The sequence below is a fragment of the Lonchura striata genome, chromosome 1, assembly GCF_046129695.1.
Source record: "Lonchura striata isolate bLonStr1 chromosome 1, bLonStr1.mat, whole genome shotgun sequence".
Classification (NCBI taxonomy): domain Eukaryota; kingdom Metazoa; phylum Chordata; class Aves; order Passeriformes; family Estrildidae; genus Lonchura; species Lonchura striata.
This window is the reverse complement of record NC_134603.1, coordinates 131,188,468-131,210,865: the sequence shown is the minus strand read 5'-3', so window position 1 is coordinate 131,210,865 and position 22,398 is coordinate 131,188,468. Positions and strand designations below refer to the sequence as shown.

The 22,398-nt window shown below is 36.6% G+C and overlaps 1 protein-coding gene across 5 annotated transcripts in view; it reads right to left on the bottom strand.

Moving 5' to 3' along the window:
- The window catches only part of ICA1 (islet cell autoantigen 1), a 64,673-nt gene that overhangs the window by 19,524 nt on the left and 22,751 nt on the right, over positions 1-22,398 (bottom strand). For all 5 annotated transcript variants that reach the window (XM_077787804.1, XM_021538353.2, XM_077787814.1 and 2 more), the window contains 2 exons: positions 4,167-4,292; positions 3,886-3,984 (listed from right to left, as the gene is read on the bottom strand). In XM_077787804.1, coding sequence (XP_077643930.1) covers positions 3,886-3,984; positions 4,167-4,292 — 225 coding nt within the window. The remainder of the gene's footprint in view (positions 1-3,885; positions 3,985-4,166; positions 4,293-22,398) is intronic.

The window sequence follows — 22,398 nt, the reverse complement described above, 5'->3', positions numbered from 1 at the left end:
CTTCTTTAAAGACCTATATTTTAAGAAGCTTCCTTCATCAGTGTTTCAGGAAATCTGTAATTAAAGGACTGTGATCAAACCACGGAAACAGCATATAGAAAGGGAGTTCACAAGTACCTTGGGAAGGAAACAGTATGATAATAATGGCAGTTACTATTTCCTGTATCAGAAAAATAAACATAGCTCTGAAATACAGCTTTGGTTTCAATGGTGATTATGATAAAAATTGTCAAAAATCAGAAGCTGTATTTTGATGCAGTAATTCCATGTAACAACTTATTCAGACTCAAATCAGATACCAAATAATGAAATTACTTTCCTCACCCATGCCTCCCTCTACTCCGCATTCTGAGGTTCACAACAAACAGGTATCTTTTCAAAAAGATTTTTAAAAGCTAGAGAATGTGTAAGAAATGAAACTGAATGCTAAAAAAGCCAGTCAACAATTTTGTAAACATGAACCCATAGTAGTGTGATCACTACTGCCAGCAGGCATAGAAATAAAACCATGACATTCTCTTAATTGCTTTAGATTACACTAGAAGAAAGGGAAGAAGCCTCACCATCTAGAAAGTGCAGGGATTAAACAGAGTTATGACAACACAAACTGACTTCAGACCAAAGTGAGAGCATTTCATCTGGACATAGCCCTGATTTGGCTGCTCAGAGCACACAGGTGTGTAACTTCACAGCATTCTTCTGGCTGCTCTTGTGGGCTAGAATGGGTTTTATTGTGAGCTACACCACATTGTGGCTTGAAGTAGGATCCTTGCATATTTAGAAAATTGTCTTTCTAGCTTCTTAGATCTCTCTTTTACTACAGAAAATAGAGTAACACCTTACACACTAGCAGAGCAAGTTCACAATCATTCAATCTGCCTGATCTATCATTCCCTAACACCAAAAGTCACCCAGTGATATTTCACCTGCTCCGAGGACTTAGACTACGTATCCAAGCCAGCAAGGGATCCTTCACTGCAGAGTTAACTCTGGCTCCAGCTCAGGCTCCATTTCTGACTGCTACTCACTCACTAAATTCCTTCACCTGCATCTGGGCTGCTTTCAAGTCAAGCCAAGATCATCTGGATTGCACATAAAATCTGCCCTCCGCAGTTAACTCAGCAGTGTTGACATTGCACTCAGCTCACCCACAGCTCCTCCCAAGTGCCTTGGACAACTAATGCACTTCTCGACAGAGGAAAAAATCAAAGCAACACAGCTAAGGGCAGTTTCAGGAGCCAGGCATACATTCCAAGATGTCACAACATTTGTGAAAAAGTGCAATAGCACTGAGGAGACAAAAACTTGAATATATTTCATTTGCGGGAGAGAACTGAAGAGGAAAAGCAGGTTGTCTCAGAATTTCCTCCCATCAAGAAAAGAAATACCACACCTCTCCAAAACCCTTAGAAAAGCAAAATCACAGGGAATCTTGTCTATGAGTAAAGAAACAAGAGAGGATACCAGACTACAGCAGAGGTCAGCAGAAGGCAATAGTGTTGGAATACCTGTTTGGACAGAGTACTCCAAGGGTGTTACTCCATGTGAGGAGCTCAGGCAACAGTATTCCACTTCACACAGAAACAAACAGATGCACTGAAATTTCTTTTGACTCCCTTACCAGGGTAACTATTATTTCTAAGTTAATACAAACTCTTCAGAAAGTTTGGTATTCTAACATTTAAATTTTAAAAATGCAACTAAATATTATTTAAGTAACTAAGGCAAATAAACGGTCACAGAAATTAGAAAAAGGTATTATTCATTAAAAGTAGCCCCTGAAATAAACTTGAATTCATTTGATATTTGTTAATTTCAAGACAATGAAACCTTAATGGCTTTACTAAAGCAGCAGCCCATCACCTGTAATAGTAAAGTGATGGATACAGTAACAGATACTTTTACATCACTATACATAGAGCTGTTAGCACATTAATAACCGTCTTTCATCAGGCACAAAACTCAAGAGTTACAAAATACAGCTGCAATAGCACAATTATACTGCTCTCTGCACATACCCTGAAGCAAAGAAAACAAATGAGCTGCTTTTCATTCAGGAAGTTAGGCAAACATCTCTAAAGACAATGTTTTCTTTCTAGAAACAATCCCGAGAGGCGTTTCAGAGTCTCTTTCCTGAGGTAAACCTGGTACACAAATATATATTTATACTACGAAATACAAATAGCAGTTTTCTAGTACATAGCACCTCTTAATTTTTCAATAAAACAATCTATGTCTAAGTCAAATATTAACTTGCATTAGTTTCTTGTTTTAAAGTGGAACACTAATCCTACATTCAAATATCCCCAGTTTAATTTGTATGAGCAAGATTTTGTCATTTATGGATGATAAAAGACAAAAATTATTCGCAAGCATCAAATTCAAAATTTCCATTTAAAAAAGACCCCTTTTGTAGTATCAGGCAGGGAAAAATAGTCTAAAACAATAACTTCCAATTAATTGTAGAGGTAGGCATATTGAAATATTTTATATATTGAAATATTTATACATTTTAATCCAGTATATATCTGGATTTTATATTTTAATGCATAAATTCAACAACAGACATGGCATCTCTATTGGGTACATTTTTAGACCAAAAGTTTCTCCATAAGAAACTACACTACTTTAGATCAGCTATAGCTATCTAGCATACTTCATTAAAAAATAATACCTCATAATCTCAATGTAAAATTAGTTTGCAGCTCATTTTTAATTTTTACTCTGGCATGAACATACGATATGACTGGCAGGGATCAATTCCCTAACCATAATCACCTGTTGTTATTCCACACCCAGGTGTATCAAGAGGTGAGACGGGACTCACCACACCCTTCAGAAGTGACAAGCAGAGATCACCCTAGTAATGCAACTGAAGTAGCAGCAGACATCTATTCTCATAGGCAACACAATCTCACCTGATGCAACCACCAGATTTTGATTTAATCATCTTAGCAATCATTTAATGTAAACAATCAGAAACTAATCACTGGGGACAAGAGATTGTAGAGAAGACTTGGGTACAGAAAATAACCCCACACTCCAGAGACCGAAAGAAAAAAAACCTGATACTAAAAGCCAGTCTTACTCCCAAACGGCTGTTTTCTGAAAGAATTACATAAAATCCTATAGTTTTAAAATATCTCCTGATCAGCATAATTTATCAGTATACATATCAGTGCAAAACCAGGAAATCACACCTTTCAGTGCAGGAGGTGAGAACTATAATTGGTCAAGATTTTCGTAACAGAGACTGCATCCTAAACACACTACAATACTCCCAACCATTTTTACAGTTACTTTTTTCTTCAAGGGGTTGCTTGCTACATGTGTGGGTTCAATATAGATGGTATTTCTTTATCACAGATTCCAATTTAATTTCAAATTTAAATCATGGTGAAATGTTTCACAGGAGGAAGTTCAAAAGGTACAAAGCATCCCCAGATGTCCCTCCTCCTCCATCACAAGGGTACACCAAAGCAGGTGCATTTTCTTTCCAAGTTCCTCTCCAAGGTGTCCAAATATTATTATACATCTTGAAACATCCTATGTGTTGTTCAAATAGTCAAACTTTTAGACACAAAAGAGCATGAAGAATAAATACACAGTAAAAATACAGGCTACCTACACAAATTATTTTGGATCAAAGCAAAGATAAAAACATCCTCAGAAACCTTTTAACATCAGGAAGGTGAGAGAAGAGCCCACCAGCACAGCTAGTCAGAAGGACATTAAACAGAAAACCTGTATTTAAATGAAAAGACAGAACAGGGATAAAAGTGTCAGAAAATATATGGAAAAAATATCAACATATGCTTTCTACACCCTTGTATGATCTCTTACTGGTTATCACTGGGAAGACATATATATCTACATACTCCTTACCTTTAACATAGTGAATTCATATGGCTGATAACCTTTGAAACTTTCATGGATGGCTGCCATTGTGTGTGAAGTTTTTTCCCAAAAATGAAGCAGTGTTGTCTGTAAGACAGGGTAAAATTTCAGTGCCAATGTTAACACAAATCTGTTTTCAGTGCAAATTTCACATCTTCCCTCCAACACTAGTTACATATTCTTATGGTTGAATATTGCCATGGTAACCTCTTAAAAAGCCACATTAACAGGAAAACATTTTTTCAGAGGTCAGCATTTTCCTTAGATACCTGATATGTTGTTAACACATGAGAAAGGAGGTTGCATCTACTGGCTCCCAGAAGATCCACTTTTTGACAGACATCAGTCTTCAGTTTGTCAAAGTTGAGTTTTGCATGTCGCACTTGTGCTTGAACCTTCAGATAAAGGGACAATTGTTTATGTAGTGATCTTTTTCTCTATTTTTAAGGAAAGAGCAAACTAATACAACCTCTAGGGAAATCAGACAACTGAACAGACCCAATTACAATTTTGTTTTCGTCAATCCCACTGAAATGAAGATAAACTAGCTGATAAATGGTATTCTTGTTATCTTCTTTGTTATTGCTTTTTGCAATGTATCCAGTGAAGAATTTTTGTTTTCTAACCCTGGTTTTGTATGATGGATATTAGTATAAAACATACACTGAGAACAACTGGAAAAGATACTCATATTGGCATCTCTTTCAAGAAAGACAAATTCAAAGCCCAACCAACAAATTTTGAGCTAAAATTTATGACCTAATATATAGGTGTACAGTCACAGACATTTCCATGTACCTATAGCAAGAGACAAATTACTCTGACAAAGTTTAAAGTCTGTCTGCAATGATACAGCACTTCAATATCTTTGCATCACTAGAAAAATTTCACTCATTAAAATTCTCCTTGTAAAATGGGACTGCCTTTTCTGTTTACTGCTATCAGAAAAATATCAAGTCCCCTTTTCCTAGGACCTAACAATTTCAGTTTCAAGGGGTTCTAGTTTTTCAAATTATTTTTCTATCACCTATTAAGTACATATACATGTACATTAAGTACACATCTCCTATAACTCTTTCATGGTTAAAATAAAGTATTTACCCAAAAAATGAAAACAAACTACTGAAGTAAATCATACATTTCTTTCCTTTCCTGGTCTAACTTGGAGAGTAAACCCATTTTGTCCAGAATACCCAAACTCAAAGATTTGTCAAACTTGAATGCCCCTGATCTTCAGAAGTGAATCTTGAACTCTGCAGCAAGAACAAATACAGACATCTCATAATACAATCTGAAATGTTTACTGTACTTCTGCCCTTATTTTCCCAAACTCAGAGTACACAAGACCTACAACGATGCAGAAAACCAGCCAAAAATCAATATCACAAATTCATCAGATGACCTACTCATACAAATTGTAGAACTCCTGGATTGCTGGACACATGGCAACTTTGTTTTAGTGATCAGATCAGTTCTGCTTAAGCAATACTGCACATCAGCCTAATCTCTTCATAAGGAAGAAACTTCCACAATTCAAAATATGTCATAAATTCAGAATCTTACAGATGAGATTTAGAAAAAGATTATTCCAAATGAAAAAAAAAAACACCAAAATACCCAAACACTTCTCCTTTTTTTTTAGTAAAGGGCAGTGCTAGTCTACCTTTACAAATAGCTCTGTGGTTTGTGCATTCATCCTGGAGAGGAAGTTTTCCAGGATAACTCCACCAAATCACCAGTGAACAAATCTTGAGTTTTAGTATTAACAAAGACAGCTGAAAAGTCTTGACTGGATCCACTGCTCTAAGCACAAGTAAAACATCCTACTGATGACTTGCTTGTCTTCACATATTGAAGAGTTAAAAAAAAAAAAACCCAGAGGTATCTCCAGAAGATAAAAGACTTCTTAAGTAGTAAGGAGATGTTTCAGTGAAGTAGAGACAGATTTGAATTTCCTCAGGAAGGAGAAAATGGCTCCAATGGCTTCCACTTCTCAGTCAAGCATGACAAATGCTAAGCTATGATATAAAGCAAGGAGCAGCTACTGCCAAGATATTTACTATAAGGTATGGAATGTCATGAAAAGCTCTATCCAGTCAGAGTTACACTGCTATGAGCTGAGGCTGCTTCAAAGTTTGGGGTTTCCAAGGACCTGCTACACTTTTAGCTTGTGCCTGATGGAAGCCCAAGCAAGGCACCATCCTATGCATGCCAGGAGTGCCATCCAAAGCACATCTGTCTAGTCCAAACAACATGTGGGTAAAGAGTTTACGAACCTCCAAAACTGAGCAGTAGTGGAGGAAGATAGGAGCAATAGCAGAAGTGTAAAAACTTTATGCAGTGCTGGATGAAGACATTTGACCTGTGTAAGGTCCTCAAATTCTTCATTTGCTTTAGTTGCAAGTGCCTGAGAACACAGTTACAACTTCAGTGTGAAAAGGAGAGTTGTGAAGAAAACCATGCACCTGTACAAAAAGGAACTCCTAACTGAAATCCAAATATGGGCTTATGTGCATCTTTTGCCACAAAGAATTGCTGCAACTGGTAGGGATTTAAGTAAGAGATGTTGTAGGGCTTTGAAAAAAAGAATCTCAGTTACAGCCATGAAAATCCAGAGAAATTCAACTGATGCAAATGTGTCACATATATAACTACATTTTACAATGGTGCAGCTGAGAACAGAATCCCTTTCCTACTTGGTATATCACAGCACTGGTGAAAGCTGTTCTGTAAGAACAGCTGTGGCTTTGTAGACTGAAAGTCCAAGTAAGCAAAGAATGTGAATTCTGGGAACTATAAATGCTCTGCCAGTGATAGTGAGCCACAATATTTAAAAAAATAAGTACTACTAAATGGAATTATGAATTCCTACTCCAAATCCTTAAAAAAGGAGAAAAAAAAAATCCATAAAACAAAAGCACCTGCATAGTTTGAGCTTTAGTCTTCCTGCATATATTCTTCAGGGACATTTAGAAAAGAACAAGGTCGGCATTTATCTTAACTGAACATATAATTATTGTCTCTTTTAAAAACTAAAGCATTCATAAAGAGAAAGAGGTGATCCACAACACAATGTGGAATACAAACCCTTATATTTACCATGCTCATACAGATAATTCAACATACTTAATGCTGTGTTACCAAATGCTACACATTTCTCTTGCCAACCAGCAAAGATGCAATATTATGAAAACTAATATAACACGCTTTTAGGTTTTTTGATCTATTGAAAGTTTATTGAGCAGAAGTATTCTTTTTTCAGCAGCAGTGCAGGACAACTAAGAAAGAACACCACACACTACATCAGCATGACCTTTTGCTTTTTATGTGTGCCAATAAATGCATTTTCAATTGAAATTATTATTATTAGACATCTTTTAAGATTACTTGTTGGCTTCAGGAATTGGGTATTAAACATTAGTGCTTACAAAGCATAATCTATTTAATACCACACAAGTTATCAGAATGAACCTTTGGTTCTCTGCTCAGGGGAAAGCTGATATAATACATACTAATCTTCTCCTTTCTCTGCAATTACTCTTTAAGACATGAGAAACAGAACCTCATTGTGGTCTCAGTACTGCAAATTTTTATTCATAGATTTAAATTTATTAAAGCTGAACATACAAAATTTATTGAAAATCCTGATCTGAAAACTGTCAGGATTTTACTCACCCTAGGAGAACTGCCTTGGTCCAAACACAACCTGAACATTTTATGATAAACAAGCTTCTAAGCATCTGCCACCATAGGTGCTAGATGTGAGATTGATATCATACAAGAAAATCTTACAGTACTCTTGACATAAAAAATATTATTACTATTTTTATTTTTCTAAGCAGCAACCTGCCTTTAATTTCCCAATGCAAACACCTAAGTACAATATTCATAAAGAACACACAAGAAAACATTAATTTGGAAAGCAGTATCTTATTCAATCAACAGCCATTTCAAAGGACTGAAATGCTACAGTCCTAAATCCTGGGGGCTCAACAGTCAGATTTTAGAATGCTTGATTTTAAGGGCAAATATTTGGTAACAGTTTCCTAAACACTATCCCAAAATGGATCAGGTTGGAAGGGACCACAGTAGATCCTCTGGTTCAACCTCTCTGCTCAAGCACATCCATCCCAGAGCACACAGCACTGGATTGTGTCCAGACAGCTCTTGAATATCCCCAGTGACAGAGATTTCACTGCCTCTCTGGGCAACCTGTTCCAGTTCATGGCCACCTGCACAGTGAAGCTCTTCTTCCTCATGTTCAGGTGGATTTCCTGTGCATCAGTTTCTGCCCAGTCCCTTTTGTCCTGTTGCCTGGCATCACTGAGAAGAACCTGGTCCATCCTTCTGCCACCCTCCTTTCAAATACTTAGAGACACTGTAAACAGGTCCTTTCTCAGTCACCTCTTCAAGAGTCTGAACAGGCCCAGGTCCCTCAGCCTTTCCTCATAAGAGAGATGCTCTAGTCCCTAAATCATCTTTGTCACCCTCCACTGGACCTAGTTCAGGAGAACTGAACTGAACCCATGTCTCTTTTTCACTGAGGAGCCTGGAACTGGACACAGCACTCTAGGTGTGGTCTCACTAGTGCAGAGCAGAGTGGCAGGATCATCTCTCTCAACCTGTTGTCAATGCTCTTCCTAGTGAACACCAGCATATCACTGGCCTTCTTGGTCACAAGGGCATTGCTGGCTCATGGACAGCTTGTTATCCACCAGTACCCCCAGGTCCTTTGCCACAAAGCTGCTTTCCATCAAGTATGGTGAAAATCGTTATTCAAACAGAAAAGTTCTAACCTTCAAGCATGCTAACATTTAAAAAAAAAATCCTTAGACCCGTTAAAAAACTCTATTCAATATGTTGAGTTACTAAAATACAGATTGGCCATGTACTTTCAAGGAGTCTTTATGCTGTCTACAGTATATCTGTGTTACTACTTTCTTTCAGTGTCCTATAAAATTCAAAATGTATTTTCAGTAGTAGCCTAATTTCAGGCACAATTCAGCTAGTGAAGCATCATCTCCAAAATTATGTTGGATAAATGTACTAACTCACTTTACATACAGTATATTTTTGTCTCAGCACTTCCAGCATAGAAGGAGAAACAGATGCTTTTAGTCTAATTTGTCACCCAGCCTCTCACTTACTCAATCTGAAAAGCATGCACAGTGTATGTATAGGCTGGAAGGAGGGGATAAGCAAATTGAAGGGGGAAAACGCCTGGCACATAACAAAATTTCCTGCTCAAGGCTCTCAGTAAACTCTACCAGCTGATAGAATCAGCGCAAATCTTTGCATTAAGTAAGTAAAGCACCTTCTAGCATACCTGATCATTGTAAAGACTACATGAAAATGAAATCAAACTGTAGTTTGAGGATCAAGTATTTACCACAGAGTGCAACTTACAGCATTTCTGCATATGACACAGAAAACATAAGGGAACTAGATTCTCAGTTCCCACAAACTCTAGTAATTTCATAGTTTGAGTGGTGTTTTGATAAGGAGCACCCATTATAATTTCACATGAGTATAACTAACTACTTATTGGTTTATTTTTCCCTTTCTTTTTAATTCAAGACTGATGATGCACAGTCAGAGAGCAGAAAAAGTAATGTTTTATACAAAATAATGCCTGTAACTAAACTTTTCCATAGGCAAGGTACGGACTTCCAATGCCTTGCACAGTATGAAACCTGATTTCCATGTGCTTTGGTATATTCTACATTTTGCAGACTATACTTTGATTCAACTGTTCCCTTGGGTTGGAATAGTATTTATTGCATTCATTAATCTCCGCTCCATTTTTTTTTAAGATTAACACATAAAAACACTGGTTAAAGAAGAGTGGGCATACTTCTTCCTGGTTATTAAAATATTTATTTATGGTCCGATGAAAAACACTGGTAGAAATTAATTTTAGGAGACAAAATTTTTAAAGTGAGCCACGTCTAGGTAAAAGGGGAAACTACTTGGACAGTATAAACAGATCTAAATGATATCTTTAAGTCTGAAGCTGAGCAGATGTACATCAAATTTGTTCAAGAAACAAAACTATTCTTGACAATTGAATTAAGATAATTTTAGTGCAGACCAAGTTCCAATAATACATTTCTTAAATTTGCCATTTTGGACTTAATGATGATTGTCTATGCTTGTGCAAAAGCCCTGTGCAACTCACTCACTTGATTAAACAAGTTTGCAGTCACGTTGCAACTCATATAAAGGACCTAATTACCATTGCATGTCTGCCTGTCTCACTCTGGAAACCAACCAAACATCTTCCAAGGAAGGGTCCTCGCCCATGACAAAGGAGTTGGAACTACATGGTTTTTAAGGTCCCTCCCAACCAAACCACTCTAAGGTTCTGCAAAAAGTCTGCCTTTCTGTGACAAAAGAACAAGTGGCATGTCAGCTTTGAAAAAGCACTTATGTTTGTGTTTTGAGGAACCTTAAATATATCGGCAAATTCATGTGGAAAGACAGCAAGTAAGTGAAAGCTGAATTAAAGATGTACTAGATCAAGTGCACTGCAAGAGAAAGATTCTGGAAAGGGAGACAATACAACTTTCTGATGTCCTGAAGGGGTAGAAATCTCTCATTATATACAGACTTGAACAAGGCAAGTCTATCGCAAGATAAAAGACAACACAAAATCTTTTAAGCCGCCAAAGACCATTTTTCTAATGGCTGAAACATTCATGGTGAGAAACAATTAAAATATTGCACTAAAACACAATGATATACAACATAATCCAATTAAATCAATGCCAATTGAAATAACTGCAAATATCTACTAGAATATTACCTGCCATAATTACTCAAGAGATTTTAGGTTTACTTGTTCATGATAGTCCTGGAACGCAGTGTAAGCAATAGAAAAAGAGTGCTAAAGTACACAAAGGAAAATTAAGACAAAAAAAGAACAAAGGCAGAAGCAATGCTATATTGCTACATAACAAAATATAGACAAATGCATCTTAACACAGATTAGTATAACAGTAGCTCCATTTCCCTTTATTTACTGGGACCAGATCATGTTTCTTTGCCAGAAAACTCAATATGAAACATCAACTGTCTACAAACAGAGTGACCATAAAGTCAGTATAAGTTGATGAAAAGGTTTTTTCATTTAATATTGACACTTTTGATTCCAGTCAGAACCATCAAATCTCCATGACTTAAACATGTATTTTGCTCTCCTTATGCTACAATGAAGAAGCCTAGAGAAAAAAAAAAGTAAAAAATTCACATTATAACCAAAATGTTATTCCCCCAAGCCCAGCAGCTTTCATACAAACTTTGTCACTCAAACCTGCTACAATTTACTTAATTTCCTTTTTTTTCAGTATGTTAAAAACATTTTATTAGAAAAATTTAATACCTGTGGATGCCAAAATTTTAAACCCCAAGAAGCACCAAAAAGTGTATCATACTTTCTCCAATTTTGTGATTTTTCAAATGTCCTATGGTCTATGGCAGCTCTTGAGGACAGCCATTATGACTCATCAAAATTGTCATCACAATTTTGGCTCCGTTTTTACCAGAATTTGTCTCTGTGCACACACCTCTCACCTTGGTCACTCGTATCTAAGCCAGCTTTGGGAAGCTCCACAGGTCTCTAGAAAAGCCTTGCTGGAGAGTTGCTGTGTGTTTCATCATCAGAGAGATTAAAAGCAGTACAAATTAGCAGATGAACATCACGAAACACTACTCTTGCACTTACCTTCAGGCACACCTTCCACCCAGGAAAGTATGTTTGGTGTGCCTAGCTCAGGCCTTGACATCCACCTTGTTACCTTGTGCCTGTGTTAGTGGATGGAGATCAAGCAAACACAGACAACTGACACTAGAATTCACTTCATATTACCCTGTTTCTCTCTACTGGACTATAAATGGAACTCTCATTCATCAATTTAGGTGAAGACATCTACAGAGCACATGCTTGAAGTTATGTTTGATAAATCCCAACCTAAATGACATCCAGAAAATTATTTTCTTTATTGCTAAAAATAACCACAAGTATTTGAATGTGTGCCTTATTTACCCTTTTAATTGATCCAATATAAGCTTCCAAGCCATGATTCTTGATAAACTCCTGATAAAAAGACTGAGGAGTCTCAGCAGCTTATATATCATGGTCTAACCAATTGTCATCTTGTCTTTGTTAAATGAGACAGATTGACTTAGAAACACCTCATCTTAAGTAGCTTCCCCTAGTCCCTGTATTACATTTTACACTTTTTGATATTCTTCTCTCCAAGTTTTCAATCCAGAGATGCGGACTGTGATCTCTGCTTGCTCAAACTGCACCAAGAGACATCACTGCCTTACAGCTAAGCTACATCTTTACATAAGATCTTCACAAAAACTTGCAAAAAGCTTTCAAGTGTAGTTGTAGAGCTGCAATTAGCAGTTTGCTGCTGGGAGAAAATAATTAAATATACAAAAGAGATGAAATTGTGATTAAATACACAAAAGAACTCTTAAATCTAGCACTTCAAACATACATTTTGTTGTTTTTATGTCCAGTCACCAAAGATGAGGCCATTGTACCCAGGATACAAATATATCACAGATGAAGTACAACTACCATTCTCTGTTCTCTTCTTTGACCATAGAGCCTCATGTTTTTATTTTCTCCTGCCTATGTAGCTTTGCCCTAATTTTTAGTTCAGTTATTATCTTCTTATTACTTTGGGTCAGAGGCATGTGTTTTTCTTCCTGTTTGAAATTTATGTCTACGGTCTGGTTCAAGGAGAATGCTATGTTAAGGAACAATGTGTTTAATGAGCTTTGGTGCAATTTCTACTTTAACAGCAATAGAAAAATCTAAGGTAGGACTATGTTATTATGTACACTGAATTAACTTCTATTATTTTTAAATCCCAACAAAGGATTTTTTCTAAAAGATACAAATATCTACCAAAGGGCCAGACCATGGATATACAGCAGGATCTCTGTGGATTTTTTTTTTCAGGAGTGTATGAAATTTGGTCTTTGTGTCACATTTATGCCATATCTCTCTCTTCAGTTTTTCAGTATTTGGCCTGTAAAAATTTTACTGCCTTCAGCCTGTTGGCTCACACAGCATGCAACTCCAGCCTGGCAGTAATGAGTAAACCATGGCCAGAAGTGCTTACTTCACAACCAGTGAGAGCAGATGTGAGCAATTCTCTGAACCCTGTGAGGATATAAGGTTATGGCTGCCTTGAATATTCTTCCTTTTTTCCCCTCCAAAACACAAAGGTTGGTTGTACCATCTTCTGATATATTCAGTGATGGCTATCACAGAAATTGAACATCTCTCCCTCTCATTTATGCAAACACACAGACATTTATCTTACTCTTTTTTTTTTTTTTTTTTTTTTTGCTACTGCCTCACTTCCTTCCCAGTCTTGTGTTTATTCCTGCTGTTTCATAATGTACCTTTTTCAACTCTCTTGTGTCTCTTTAAGGATGGGGAAAAATGAGAACCTCCTCACACTTTATGCCTGTGATTCCATAAATATTATACAGGGACATGACTTTTCACTCTGCATTTCAACTGAAAGCCAAGTTGGATCTGCAAACACAGATCAGCTCAGGCTTAGCAATGGGGAAAAAAAGGCAGGCAGCAACAAAATATCTGATCAAATATGTAAATTAGTTTCTGTAAAAAGAATGATAGATGAGTGTTTGTGAGGCCAGGAAAAAAAAATAGTGAGGAGTATGATGGAAGGCAATCATCCCACAGATACAAAACTTGAAAAAGATGAGACTTCAGCCAACACAGGAACCAGAGGGCATTATACTGAACAAACCATCTGAACACAAAATGAAGTGAGGTGATCTTTACATAACATCTATGTCTGCAGGGAAGGTCTTTGATCACAGCCATGCATGGGGGATGGCCAGAATTTTTCTTGGTTCAAAAGGCAACTGGACAATTCTACAGAAAAACAAATCCTATGTCCTGTGACGTGTGCACTGGTCACAGTACTAAAAAAAAACACCGCTGTGTATTTGCTCTGTGCAGCTCCCTAGTTGCTACCACTGGACATGAGTGAAGAAAGATGATGCACTGACAGCGGATTTTTGTCTGAAGAATAAAGTAACCCTGAGGCACATTCACAGGTTAAGGGGAGGTTGAGAGTATCCTTTGCTAGATTCAGACCAACCTAGCATCCTCTTATGCCAGAAGAACTCTCTGTTCTGTGGTCTAAGGTAGCACAGATACTTCAAATTAGCTTGTCCAATATAACACCTGTGTAACTGCAGATTTTCCACTACAAAAATTTAAAATCATGAGTTACATAATTTTGTAACTGTTAGAGGTGCCAGCGTGCATTCAAGCACTGCCTATGCCCAAACATGCTTAAGTAACAGAAGTCACATGGAAATGCTTCACAGATTATAACTGTATAACAGAATGTAATCTTTACATCACAGATTTACCATGAGAAGGGGTGGGGGCAATTCTGAGGTGCTCTAACATTTCTACAATTACAACTGCAGTATGGAGAGAAGATCAGAACTTTCAAAAAATTTTATACTCCCATGCAAAAAGTCTACATATACATTAAGACCCGAGTTTTGAATTTTGGAAATCAATTGTCAAAACCTACAGGATTTACCTGGACAGGCCTAGCTTATCTTTCAGCATCCACCACAATCTCCTCTCTTCTTTCCAGAGGGTTGACTGCCAAGTGAAATGGCTCCTCATGGTATTTCGTTGGGGGCTAGAATACTAAACAGTGCTATTGTCTACATGAAACCTGTGGGAAATGCATATCTAACTATTTTTTCCCTCCATTTTTTAGAGGGTAGTTTGCTAAAAATAAATATTATTGAAACATCCCTGCTTTTGGATTAGGCATTTAATCAGAACAGGACCATCAACTACATGTTCTCTAAATTTATATTAATAAAGTTACTCTGCTATTCAACCAACAAGATATTCTAATTTCAGATGTCTCAAGAGAATGCGTTTTTTCCTTGCCTGTTTTAACCTTTTTTGATGCAAATTTGGGATATTTTCTTCCCTACTCTCACTATTATAGTAGTGCAAAGACATGGATCCAAATATCTCTTAGCAGCAGCAAAGTTTTGTTATATCCAAATTAAATTTCTCTGAGACATGAAAACTATTTGTGGCAAGCAATACAGTGTTCTGTACTAAATAACATTCTGAACAGCTGCCCTAAAGCAACAGACATATACTTCCTCCTCCATTATTAAAAAGTAATTTAGCCCCTTCATTGGAAAAAAAACCCAAACACCACAGGTTGAACGGTACAGCCCAACAGCAACAGAAAACCTCTGAAGTTTTTTTCTAAGGAATTACCAGGAATTAAAATGGTATTTTTTTCCTCCTCCTTCCTGATTTTTGCCCCTCTAGCATGGCCGAGTAGAGGCAGACACAGTGTGTCACTTGGGGAGAGTAACGCCTCTACAGAATCCTTTCCACTTAACCAGCAGCTGGACACAGCCCTGATCAAATTACATCCACAGTCCAGCAAGTTCATCCAGCCAAACAACAAAGTCTTTAGCTTAAAGCCTCACAACATCTTTCATAAACAGAACACACAGTGCAGACCCAGAATGTGAATCCAATCACTTAAAATAAAACAATTACAACAAAATAGACAAAGAAATATTCACAGAAAATACATCAGCTTAAAAAAAAATTCTATCAAATACAGCATGCAACTGACTCTCAAATACATGATGTGGACCACTTTTGTAATTCCAACCACTATTTACTGTAAAATGAAGTCTTCTAAATTTAAGAAGATGAAAACAACAATAGTCTTCAGTTTTTCAGAACAGCACTCAGAGTCATTATAGAAATTATCATCACATCACAACATAAAAATTCAGGCAAAGCAAAAAACCATTCCTGAGTTACCCCACTTTAAAACACTCCAGCTTTTGAGCTCACAGCCCAAGAAATGGAGATATGCTACTTTTCTGCAGGTTAACTAAGTTGTTTTAACAAAAATTTTGAATTAAACAGATGCTAAGTGTGTTTACACAAGACTTATTTCAAATAAGGAGTGGCTGACTTGAATTTAAGTTTGGGAAAATACATTTTTAAGGTAAATAGATAAATGCTATGCTTAAAATACAGTGAGTGTTTACACCAAGTTCTGCACCAGGCCAGGTTCATTTAGGCATCACCTTTCAGCATCTCTGCACAGCCATATATTTTCCTCAGAAAACAGGTCATACATACTCCTGTCTTTGCCTGTTGAAAAATCTTCCCTTACTCTTCAAATACACAGCCCCACACTCCTTACATGTTGCCAAGCAACTTCTCTATCTCCTGCCTGTGCAGAAATAGATAACTCCAAATGAATGTGTCCACACTCCGTGCAGGATAGAACCTGGCCTCAGCAGCTTTGATCCAAAAAGCTGTAGCTTGTGTTCCCATGAAAGGTTCATGGGGAAATAAAGGGATACAGCCAGCAGCTGACATTTCTGCTGGCTGCATGAGGCCTTTCCTCCTATTTTATGCAGTATAAAGACAAACTACTTGTGGTCAATATGTTTAACTTCAAACTGTATCAAAAAAATGAGTTTTAATGCAGTGAGATAGGTGACAGCTGAGAGCTGGAGTGCACACAGCCTCTCCTCCCAAGCCATTCACACAGGGTCATTACAGGCATAAACTGTGTATGAAAGCAGCTCCACCTCTCTGAGCTTGTAACTCCTGGCTACTCTTAGATTTATGAGTGAGCAGAGACCACATCATGCTCCTGAAACTATTAATATGGATGGCTTCCTCACAGCCATTGTATTCATTTTTACAGCTTAGATCAATGTGCCAATTATTTTAAAAAGGGAACAAACATGAAATGACAATTTTAATGAAAGGAAGGCAATAAATATATAACTTCTATCCTTATTAAAACATCTACTTTTCTTCTACTTTAAGAAGCCTTCTAAATGTGTGCTTCAGCTTTCTGTTGGTAACAAGTTTCAGTTCTGGTCCAACCCAGAATATGTGGTTTACCAGGCTGAAAAGAAAAAAAGACCAAAAAACACTTGTTGACACTGACAGGGACCTTGAAGTAAGGACATACAAAAAAAAAATATTAATGATCAGCAGACTCTTAAATTGAATACAGAATGACATTCATCTAAACAGCATTATTTCAGAGTTTGGGGATAGAGTTTTACATTATGAGCCCCAAATGCAGTTCCAGTAGGAACATACATCTGTCACTCTGCAGACATGAGTCATTACCACCACAGAGTACTTGGACACACCCTCCCAATTTATAAACAGGTGCGTATCTTCATGCATGGACAAACATCCTCTTTAGGGAAGAATATGGTCCTGAAAACTACTGAACTCTCCTCTCCTGAAATGACTCTAAAGGAGTTGATAAAAAAGCCAACAGTTCTTTGCATAGATGCAAATAACTATGTATAGTCATGTTTTATAGATATGATCCAAGTCTATGACTTGCTAACAATTATTGAAAAGATTTGTAGCAAGGAGCAGGCCAACCAAAATAAATGGCAAAAATGAAGAAATAATACAGTCTTTCAGGTTTGAAAGATCACATCTAGCTCTAAAGCAGGCATAATCTGAACTGAGTGTTAAAAGTACTGAGAATTGCTGAACTTGTCATAACTAACTTGTGTTAATCATATCAGACAACCTGAGATGGTTGCCACACATGGTACAGAGGGCAATGCTGGCAAGTGGAGAGCAATTAAACAGTCAGCCCCTGCAGGAAACTGAGACATGTAATAACTGCTTCTGAACACTGAAGACCAGAAGTGATGTAACGAATATTGTAATATAGCATAAAACTAACACATCTACTATGCCCATGACTCTATTAATCTAGTAATTATATAGTTCAGTTTATCTCAGATAATGCAGATAATTTGAAGGTCTTCTTACTCCTTCAGATACAGTGTCCTCATAGGAAAAATATATAATTCATATTTTTAATTTCTCTGCACCCAAATTAAATTCTTCAAGGCCTAATCAAGATTGCTACTTGAATTTGGGTCTCCTCTGAGCAGGCAGATGGGAGGAGTGAATATGCTGGAATTAGGTAAAGGGACTTGAAAAGCTTAAATTTAAGTGCACTAACAATATCCCCATTGAAAGCTCACTGTAAAACACTGAGCTGGCCTGTACAATCTCCTTAGCCATTGCAAAGGGCAGTGGGATGAAGAGATATACAAAGTGCCAGGAAATAGGAAATAGCACTGACACACGTTGCAGATCCTAGCTAGATGTGACACCAACATTTTAAGAAAGATACCTTTAACAAAATCAAGATGATTACCAAATCCCTTTAATATTCAGTCCTGAGTGTAAAGCCACCCTGTTTACAGTGCTAATGCAGAAATCCTGTTAAGTCAAGGTTTTCTATTTAACATTTCCGCACAGAATATAAAATGGCACCCACAAATAATCACAATTCATTTGTAACACAAAGTCTAGTGTAAATAATCCCATGCATTGTTACTGCTCTTTCTGGTTGGCATTTAATATATCAATAAGCATGGCTTGTTTCCATCAAAACAATTTAATTATATTTTGGCAAGACATGAACTCTGAAAGAGTACAAATCTATAAAAAAGACACAAATCTTTTTGTGGTGCTCTTCAGACTTCACAGTGTGCTATTACAGATGAAACAACATTTGAAATCTAAGCAGGGTTCAGGCAGAACCCTGAGTCATAGATGGTGGTATATTTGCCATTTTTTTGGTTAGAACAGAACCTTTTTGTTTGTTGGCTTTTTTTTACTCCTATCTAATTTGGTTTCATTATGTGAAGGAGAAAAATCAAACATAGCATTTTTTTAATCATTCAGAGCCTATGCAACATACAACTGAACAGCTAAGGCCTTATGAAGTAAAAGCAGATGGACTACATTATGCATGTGCCCAAGCATTTTAGGAAAGTATAAGAAGAATTCCTGGGCAGTGGCGACTATAGAAAAACTTGGTTCTCTTGTGTAAACAATGTTTTCCCCAACAGCTGTATTCCCCTTCCTGTTTATTCTTCACTTCTGCAGAATTCTCTCAGTTCAGTCACATCTGTATTTCATTTATTTTTAAAAAATATTTCTTTAACTATCCTCCTAGCCTTTTCAGATTATTAAGGCTGAGGGAATTTTCCAAATCTCATTTCTCTTTTCAAAGCCTACTCTGGTCATATTTTTTACACTTCATTTAGGTTCTGAATTCACAAAATTATCCACATGGGTAGCAGGCTTTGCCCATATAGACCATCTTGATTTGAGACCCATCTAGGGTTTGAGTTTTCATGTGAGCAATAGAAATTGTCTAGGCAATCATCTTTTCTTTCCCATTTTCAGAATAATATTTCAGAAAATAGTGTTCAGTTCCTATTTTTGTTTTTAAATCCAATATTAAATTTAATATTTACACATTCCTATAATTATTAGACATGAGAAAATTCCTGGAGCTTAATTTTTATCACACCATGTTTGAGAGAGTCTTTTTAATACTGGGACCAAAACCAATTATTACACAAAAGTTAAGACTACTGACTTAAATCACTGATTTTTTTAAGAATACTTGTTGTACTCTATTGAAACATTCTATATTATTTAGGTGATTAGAAATTTTCAGGATGTGTCTGATGTGTCTGCCTACCTTTTCTCAACATAAATACAAGCCTGAAAATGTACAAATAACCCAAATCTACCTATTTTAATATCAGCAAGGTTACATGAAACAAAGTTGTTAAAAAACTATATTGTATCTGTAGTCTAGCAGACGAATTAGGAGACGAATTAGCAGACTAATTTTATTTTATTTCAACACCATTTTTCAGTCTCACCTCAAAATCTTATTTCATAAAAATAACTGAACAGATGATGAATCATTTCTCAAGGGTAAACATCAGCCTCTGGAAGCAACCATATTCTACAAGCAATACCTCTAAAGATTATATAATCTGTTCCAAGAAGTCTGTTTCTATATTTGAGTGGCATACTCTTATTATGCTTTTAAAAGGGCATCTCCATCACACATTGTTACCTTTAACTCAGTTACAATCATCAGTGATATTTAATATCCATGAAATGGCTTCAGAAAATAATTGATTTTGTATCATTATGTACTCTGAGTCTTACAAATGGTACTTGAAATGGTAATTTAAAGTTGTAAGACTATAAAATGCTTTTACTGTGGAGAACATCTCTTCTTAAGGTTATGTTTTCAAAACAGGTACATCTTTCCTAACTGCCTTAAAATGCTTGGACATTTCATATGTGAGATATCTTGCGACGTTTTGGTTTCTCCGCTTAATGTTACTAAATATGATATGGGAAAAGCCAGAAGGAGCATTATAGCAGAAACTCCTCAAAGAAAACATGCTCAGCACTGGAACTGCATTTTCTTTTACCAGGAAATCAAACAATCACAAAGCAACAACTACAATTTTGATTGAAGAGCACTTTTTAATGCGCTTTGTCTTTCACTACACTAATTTCTCGGTAAATCACTGAATTTAGCATTTCCAACACCATATACTTCGATATTTAAAACCCTGACTTCAACACCCATACTGTAAATGCTATTCCCTACCAGAATGAAACCAAACCTACTCTCGATGGCACAGGCATGTCACAAGAAGAGATGTGTAGGTGTTGCTTATCGTCATATCATAAGAGCGGGCTGTTATCTCTATGTCTGCTATCACATTGCTGCACTAAGATGTGGATCTCAGAGTGCAGTTTGACACCATCTCACTAATTTTAGAGGAGACACAGCTACCTTGCAGAGGGTATTATTGCACCTCCTGGAAGTTTACCTATTCTTCTAGTAAGCAGCAACAGCAATTCCAATCACTCAAAGAGAATAGGTGGGGTTTGTTTTGTTTTTTTTAAAGGAAGATTTTGAACCAAGGCTGATAAAAATCCTACCTATTAATGTGATAGGCTTTACAATCCCAGATTCCTAGCAGGTATTAAGAAAGCCACCATTCTTTTTTCACATCGCTATGCCACATCTCATATCCAGCATACAGTCTATTGAAGCAACTCAGATCTCTCTGACACCTCCAGAGCACAAATACCAACATGTGCTCTCTCACATGCAGGGGCCTATGTTATTGTCACCTCAAGATAAACGTGCTTCAAGTTTTTCATATGAAGTTGGAATCTAATGGGAAAGTATCACCTAAAATCAAACAGAGATGACTGGTGTTGAAAACTTCTTTTTAGAATTCCTTTTGTTAATTTTTAAAACCCAAGGCTGGTCAACAGTGACTACCCTAGCTGACTCTAAACATCCATCAATTATATTGCTACTTGTAAGTATTTCCACTTAGAGTCTTTTATTTACACCATTGTGACTGTCATGGCCATAGATATTTTTCTTTAAGATGCTGGTGTATTTTGCTGTTGGAAAACCAAAGACTTTTCAGCTTAATATCATCTGCAGATGCAAATAGTATTAGCATATTTTCTCTTGGTTGGCTTTTAATAATTGAACTAGAACATGACCAACAAACAGCACCACAAAACTTCTAAGAGGGTCACCCTCAAATTAATTGTTTTATTAGATATAGAAAAACACTAGGAAAATATTTTGCAGATGTACAGATTTTGTCCTGGCAGGAAGAGAGTTTAGTTGATCTTTAAGTTGGTTTCCGTCTTTAAATTCTATGATCCTCTGAAACTTTGTTTAGTGTTCCTTGGTCAATGTTCTCAACTCACAGCTCCTGAGAGCTCTTATTTTTCTAGCAAAATTAAATTCACTTTTCCAGTAATCACTCATAAGAAACTGAAACAATACAGATTTGCAATTTGTTTTCCAGTAAAAGAACAATTTAACTAAAAATGCAAGAATATAAAAAACACCAATATGTGATGTTATTTATAAACCTACGTTTTTATTTGCTCTTCAGTTTGCTAGCTTCTAAATGCCTACAAATTTCCTTTTCAATTTATTTTTACCAGAAACTGAAATTTAGTTCCCAAAGATGGCAACTGCCAAATCTGTTCTTATTTCAAAGTTCAGCTTCATATTTGGTTTTTCTCCTTTTCTAGGCTTTTGCATTTTCCAAACTCTCCAAGAGTTTTCAGAAGTAACAGAGAATTAAAAAAAAAATTGAAACCATACTCCAGGACATTTCCACAGTGTCTTTACATTTGCCTGGCTGTTAGCCGCTGATGTTAATGGACAGGTGAGCAGCAAATAATGCTGTAGCATGGTACAACACCTTTATCATCACACCCTCATGCCCAGCAGTAGAAACAGGCAAGGGGACAGAAGGGGAACAGAGTTGTAGATCCTGAACCTTCCCAACAGGCCACAGCAGATGTATCTGAGCCATACTTGCTGAGACCTTTACAATGAATACATATAGGCAGTGCTTCCTTTATGACCTTTTAATCAGTAGATTTATTTCTATCTTCATTATTTCCCATCTATCCATAGATGTTTTAACTTTCAAGAAATAAAAAAAATATTCAAGGAAAGCTTGCACAGGTCAGACACTCCCTATATTAATACA